This window comes from Bos taurus, chromosome 13 (genome assembly GCF_002263795.3).
Source record: "Bos taurus isolate L1 Dominette 01449 registration number 42190680 breed Hereford chromosome 13, ARS-UCD2.0, whole genome shotgun sequence".
In the NCBI taxonomy this organism is placed as follows: domain Eukaryota; kingdom Metazoa; phylum Chordata; class Mammalia; order Artiodactyla; family Bovidae; genus Bos; species Bos taurus.
The window spans coordinates 40,683,290-40,689,424 of record NC_037340.1 but is presented as its reverse complement, the minus strand read 5'-3'; the positions used below and the strand labels follow the sequence as shown (position 1 = coordinate 40,689,424).

The 6,135-nt window shown below is 47.4% G+C and overlaps 1 protein-coding gene and 1 long non-coding RNA gene across 2 annotated transcripts; one reads left to right on the top strand and one right to left on the bottom strand.

Moving 5' to 3' along the window:
- Positions 1-775: 775 nt before the first annotated feature.
- LOC112449289 (uncharacterized) lies at positions 776-3,644 on the bottom strand. The gene is made up of 3 exons (XR_003037791.2): positions 2,851-3,644; positions 2,137-2,211; positions 776-1,281 (listed from the first exon to the last, which is right to left on the bottom strand). It is a non-coding gene; the product is annotated as an uncharacterized lncRNA (long non-coding RNA).
- Positions 3,645-3,653: 9 nt separating this feature from the next.
- Positions 3,654-5,910, top strand: NKX2-4 (NK2 homeobox 4). The gene is made up of 2 exons (XM_002707723.6): positions 3,654-4,110; positions 4,398-5,910. Exons 1-2 carry the CDS (start codon positions 3,669-3,671, stop codon positions 4,997-4,999), a joined length of 1,044 nt encoding a protein of 347 aa, XP_002707769.3. The 5' UTR covers positions 3,654-3,668; the 3' UTR covers positions 5,000-5,910.
- Positions 5,911-6,135: the final 225 nt, after the last annotated feature.

The window sequence follows — 6,135 nt, the reverse complement described above, 5'->3', positions numbered from 1 at the left end:
TATAATCTCAATTTTGCTACAAAATATTAGTATCCTGACATATTCTTTTTGTTCCTTCCCTACTGCAAAGGCGATATTTTAAAGGCACTTCCAAAGAGTAAGAATTTTATTAACAACTATTTTAAACTAGTCACAAATGTGGCAAGTGTCTCATTTCTAAAAGGCATGGATCTTGAATATTAAGCAGAAAGTTGTATTTTCAAACATTATTTTCCCATATAAGTAAATTCAGGACACATTAGATATCTACTTGCTACCTTAGAAAAACAACATTGCCCTTTAAGTAACTGACTGGTTTTGCAAGGTCTCTCAGGCCTCTTTCTCTGAGCTTCTGTTTGACAACAGCAAATCCCCTATTTGGGTAAGGCTCCTACCTCAGGACTGTTTTGCCAAATAATTGTGGCCCTAAGGTTAACTAATACATGAGAAATTTTCAATGAATACCACATTTTTGTCAGAAAGCCAAGAGATTCTATTAAATCTTTTTGTTTAGGTAATTTTTCTATGTCTGCCACAGTCCCAATTATTAAGTTTTCAGTGGTGTGGTATACAAACGTACAAAAACCTAAGCTATGAAAAAACTAAGGTATCAAACCACATGCCACCTCCCGTGTGTAAAATGGCAGCATGTTTCAAGATGTATAGACTCACCCAGAAGAATCAGGTAACCGTGCCTCTGAGGGGAAAGAAGAAGGCTGGAGGATGGGGAGGCAGGGCCATCTCTTTTCACCGTGTTCTCTTTGGTAGTATTTGTTGTTGTTGTTTTTTGCTGAGTGCCAGCATTGTTTTTAAGATAAGAAAAAAACCAACAGGAAAACATTTCTCAGAAATATATTTCCTGTGAAATCCAGTTTGGTCAACAGTATTTAACAATCTACTGAGTATTAATTTCCATACATAATTTAGGCAGACAATAATATGATGAAATGAATTTGATAAAAACCTTTAATGGAGTATCAATTGGATTATTCTAATTTGCATCTGTATATACACATCCTCCAGAATACATGTTTTCAGAATCATCTGCACACTTCCAGTGTTTTCAGCACGAAGATATGCAATTTCTGGAACGAGACCCAGACAATTGAGAGGAAGAACTGTTGAAGATTGTGGATATTTTCCATAACTGTTTACCTCTAGTAAAGGAGTACTAATTAGGGTATCAAGTTCCCAAGCAGTCAGAAAGTGACAGTCTGCAGAGAGCCTCCAGACACGATAAGGTGCTTTCTTTATTCAAAGGTGTGAGCTTTCCAGATGTCATTGAACTTGTAGCAGGAGCCACTACAGTTGAAAAACAAAATAAGCAACAACTTGTAGTTCAACCATCCGAGCAAACTGCTAAAGTTTATAAAAATATTACATGAGATGAAATGTATAGCCTGAAAACAGAGCAAATAATAACTGTCTGGAAAAAACTAATGATAAGTACTTTTGCAGCTTGGATAACTAACCAATACAAAGACTATGATAATAGGTTTCATTTTTGAAACATGTTTGAACTTTAAAAGTAAAACATAATGGTTCACAAATGACTTTTTCTGTCCATGGATGTTAAAACAACTATTTTTACTTACCCTGTTATCTTTGAGGAAAGTTTGAAATGAAAGACTATTATTTTTTATTTAATTGGATCAAGTAAACAATACATTTTGAATTAAACCAAAACTTAAAAACCAAAGTGCAGTTTTCAAGATTCCAGCAACTACTTAAATACATACATAAATGCTTCTCTGTAATTCATTAATTAAAAAAAAATTAAGTAAGCAATTCAACTGCAGGTAAGGATGAAGACCCAGCCCAAATGTTTCAAGCACAGGAAAGACCTGTAAAAGTGGCATGGTGTTAAAATTGTACCAATACTAATATTGCTAATAACTGACATCTGCAAATAATCATGGTACCTTGTCTTTTGTTCTTTCAGTATTTTAAAATACTAATACTCTACACACTTGCCCGGTTGACACTTTTTTCTCATAGGTAAATATGGGTCCCTTCTCCCCCATCCCCCCACCCATAGATTCTTTGCAAAACTCACTGAAATGAACAAAACAATGATTAAAACAATAAAAGCAAACCCATGGAAAACATTCCAATCAAAGTGCTGAAACCAAACAAGGAATAGGTAACTGTTCTTACCTTCAAGATGTGTATATTAGATTTTATGTTCTAATAGGTTAAACTGGAATTGTCTTCTTACATCCTGTTCTTCTTCTGTTTTAAACAATAAAATCTTGCTTAAGAAAGCATTCTCCCTGTTTTTCTTTCTCCTGCCCCAGTCTCCAGGAAACCTTAAAAACTGCATCTTCGTTTCCCTGGGTGTTTTAAGTGAAGGACTTTTCAATTTTTAGTCAATATGCTTCACAGACTTTGTCATATTCTTTGTCATGTTCAGCATTCATAGAAAAGTTCACAATGTCTAAGTTCTTCTATGCTATGCAGGTAAATTTACAAATCAAAAGCTGACAAATGTTTTTTTTTTTTAATCATTTATCTACAGTTGAGTATCTTTCAAGCGAAAGTACCACTCTCACCTGATTTCTGTATCCATTTCACATTTTTAAGCGGATTATATTTTTTGAACAGTAAAAAGGCCCATTTCGAATAGCTAGAAATTTTGGACTTTGGGTTTTGTTTTGTTTTGTTTTTGATTACTGTAGTGATAGGCCAGTAAACCCCAAGTTGGATATTTTCACTCGGGGGAGGTGGGGTGCGGGAGGAAAACAAAAGGGAAAGAAACCTGTACAGAACTTTACAGGTGCGAGCTGAACAGGAAACATTAGAACACATAAAAACCTAACCTCTTTCCCTTATCTAACCTCTATCCCCACAGAGCAGAAACAGAATACTTACAAATTAGCATCCGTGTATTTGTGTCTCTGTGTGTTTTCTCTTCTTTGGATTTGGATACTTTGAGCTAATTTGAAAGTGCCCGGTTGGTTGCCCACAAAATGATGCTTGAGAGTCTAAAGACGCATAAATTAGAAACCCTACAAAGGGAGAGGACGGTCATTGTACCTCATCTCTTTATGCGCTCTTACGGTGGGACCCAAGAGCTTTTTTTCTTTTTTTTTTTTTTAACACTTTAGATGATGGAGCAAGTGAGAGGCTGATAGCTGGAGAGGACTAGGCGAAACCGCCATCCGCTCTCAACTTAGCACCATTCTGTCCACCTCCCCCCCAACTCCAAATACACTGGACTTTGCTACTAAATCACTTTAGGAAACTGGGGTCTGATGGGCAGAGGCGCGGAGTCCTTCACATCCAGCCTCGACGCCAGCCTCAGAGTTCCTGTTTCTGATGCTCCAGGGCTAGGGTAACAGGAAGTCTGGATGGAAGCAGGAAGGATGGAGAAAGCGAAGGGAGTGATCCTTTCAAGAAACATCCAACTGCCCCCTTTACCTTTTTGCCTCCTCTATGGGGAGTGGGGGTGGAGTGGGGGTGTTGGCGAGGGAAAAAAGATGTCAAGGACCATTGTTTGCTCGTTTGGGATGTTGCTCCGCCCCCCGAGTCTGTCGTAAACCCGGCGCCGGACTAAAATAAACCCCAGATCCCGCAGCTCGGGGGGCTCGCCGCGCCGCCGACTCCTGGTCACAGGCGCAGCCGCCGCGGCCGAGGTGGCGGCGACCCGCGCGCGCCCCGGGCCCCCCTACCTGGCCGCCCGCCGAGCCATGTCGTTGAGCCCCAAGCACACGACGCCCTTCTCCGTGTCCGACATCCTGAGCCCCATCGAGGAGACCTACAAGAAGTTCGGCGGCGCCATGGACGGCACGCCGCCCGGCCTGGGGGCACCCCTGGGGGCCGCCTACCGCGCGCCGCCGCCCGGGCCCTCCTCGCAGGCGGCGGCCGCGGCGGGCATGCAGCCCCCGCACGCCATGGCGGGCCACAACGCGGCGGCGGCGGCAGCGGCGGCGGCGGCAGCGGCGGCGGCCGCCACCTACCACATGCCGCCCGGCGTCTCGCAGTTCCCGCACGGCGCCGTGGGCGGCTACTGCAACGGCGGCCTGGGCAACGTGGGCGAGCTGCCCGCCTACACAGACGGCGTGCGGGGCGGCGCGGCCGCCGCGGCCACCGGCTGGTACGGCGCCAACCCGGACCCGCGCTACTCGTCAAGTGAGCGGGGCGAGGAGCGCGGGACTGAGGGCCGAGGACGGCGCGGGCGTTCCCCGCCGCAGCCCGGGGCGCGGGGAGCGCTTGGGAATCCGGCCGAGGGTGCGCGGGGCGTCCTGGGGCCCTGAGACACTGAGCGCGCGGGGCGTCCTGGGACCCTGGGGCCCTGAAACACTGAGCGCGCGGGGCGTCCTGGGACCCAACCGGCCCCGCCGGCGTCGCGGCCGCCGCGGTGTGAAGAGAGCGGGGCGGCGGCTGCTGACTGGTCTTCCCCTTGGGCCCCTCCCCAGTCTCCAGGTTCATGGGGCCGTCGGCGGGCGTGAACGTAGCCGGCATGGGGTCGCTGACGGGCATCGCGGACGCGGCCAAGTCGCTGGCGCCCCTGCACGCTGCAGCGGCGCCGCGGAGGAAGCGCCGCGTGCTGTTCTCGCAGGCGCAGGTGTACGAGCTGGAGCGGCGCTTCAAGCAGCAGAAGTACCTGTCGGCGCCCGAGCGCGAGCATCTGGCCAGCATGATCCACCTGACGCCCACTCAGGTGAAGATCTGGTTCCAGAACCACCGCTACAAGATGAAGCGCCAGGCCAAGGACAAAGCGGCGCAGCAGCTGCAGCAGGAGGCCGTCCTGGGCCCGCCGCCGCCTCCGTCGCCGCGCCGCGTGGCCGTGCCCGTGCTGGTCAAGGACGGCAAGCCCTGCCAGAACGGCGCGGCCACGCCGACGCCCCAGGCCGGCCCGCAGCCCCCCGCGCCGACGCCGGAGCTGGAGGAGCTGTCGCCCAGCCCGCCTGCTCTGCACGGGGCGGGGGCAGGCCTGGCGGGGCTGGACGCGGCGGCGGCGGGGGACTACGGCGGCAGCGCGCTGGGCGCCAACCTGCTCTACGGCCGGACGTGGTGACGGCGCGGCTGGCCGGGGGTCCCGCCGCCGCCCGAGGGTCTGCTCGCGCCGACGGCGGGGCAGCTGCTTGCGAGAGAACGGACGGATCGCGGAGAGGGGCGGGCGCCGGGCCTCCGCTGCGGGTGGGGACGCGACAAGCCCCAGGATCGAATCCTGAGATCGCGCCGGCCAGGAGGCTTTGAGGTGATTTCCTCCTTCCGGAGGTTCCTAAATTGTGTAAAAAGCCGGCCGAGTCCACATCCACCACCACGTTCCTAACCAAAGCTCTCGGAGTTTTAAACGTTGGAGACTTAGGTGGTGTTTGTAGCTCTAAAAGTCAACCCAGCTTTAACAAGGTTTTCTTCTTGAAGTGGAACTTACCTTGGGAGATTAATTTTCGAAACCCCCCCCTCACCGCTCCCCCCGCCCCCGCTTAAGTGCAATTTCATTAATGTTTGATGGAAAGTAAATTGAATTGTAGCTCAAGATGGATCATGCACATAGCAACATTACTGCAGAGGAGTTATTGCCATTTAGAGAAATGGAATAAACGTAATCAAAATATTGCTTATACGAATTGATATAGCTTTTTAAACTTAATGCTGTTTTTAAATGTTTTGATCATGATTTGGCAATGAGTGTTTGTATATTATCCTAAAAGAGGCTTTTCCTCCTAAGATGCAGCTCATCAAAAGAAAGGATTGTAAGCTACTTTTTATATGGAAACTGGTCTCCCAAAATCAACGGACAAAATAAATTATACCCTATTCTACAGACATGTTATTTACTCTTTCTAAGGTATTTGATTATCTGAATTAAAGTACCTTGATAAAACACTAGAACAAGTAAGCAAAATTGCTAAGACAGACATCAATTAATCTATTTTTCAAAGCATGTCAAGGAAGAAAATAAGGTGACTTATTGAATGGTAATCAGTGTGTAAAGAATCAGTAAAATATTATTTTCTCATATTTAGAAGTTAATAGGGGTTACACACCGATTTTGTTGGTGTTTTCTTGTACAAATAATGTACTCTTTAATATGCTGATTTATATTTCCTATGTTTCAAAAGGATATTTAAATATAACTTAAAAGAATTCAAGAACTTTTTTTTGGTAAATGTCAAATGATCATTTCTTTTTCACTACGTTGTATAG

Coding starts and splice junctions, on each gene's coding strand:
- NKX2-4 (XM_002707723.6), top strand. CDS start 3,669: ATGTCGTTGAGCCCCAAGCACACGACGCCCTTCTCCGTGTCCGACATC. Junction 4,111..4,397: donor GGACCCGCGCTACTCGTCAA/GTGAGCGGGGCG, acceptor GCCCCTCCCCAG/TCTCCAGGTTCATGGGGCCG.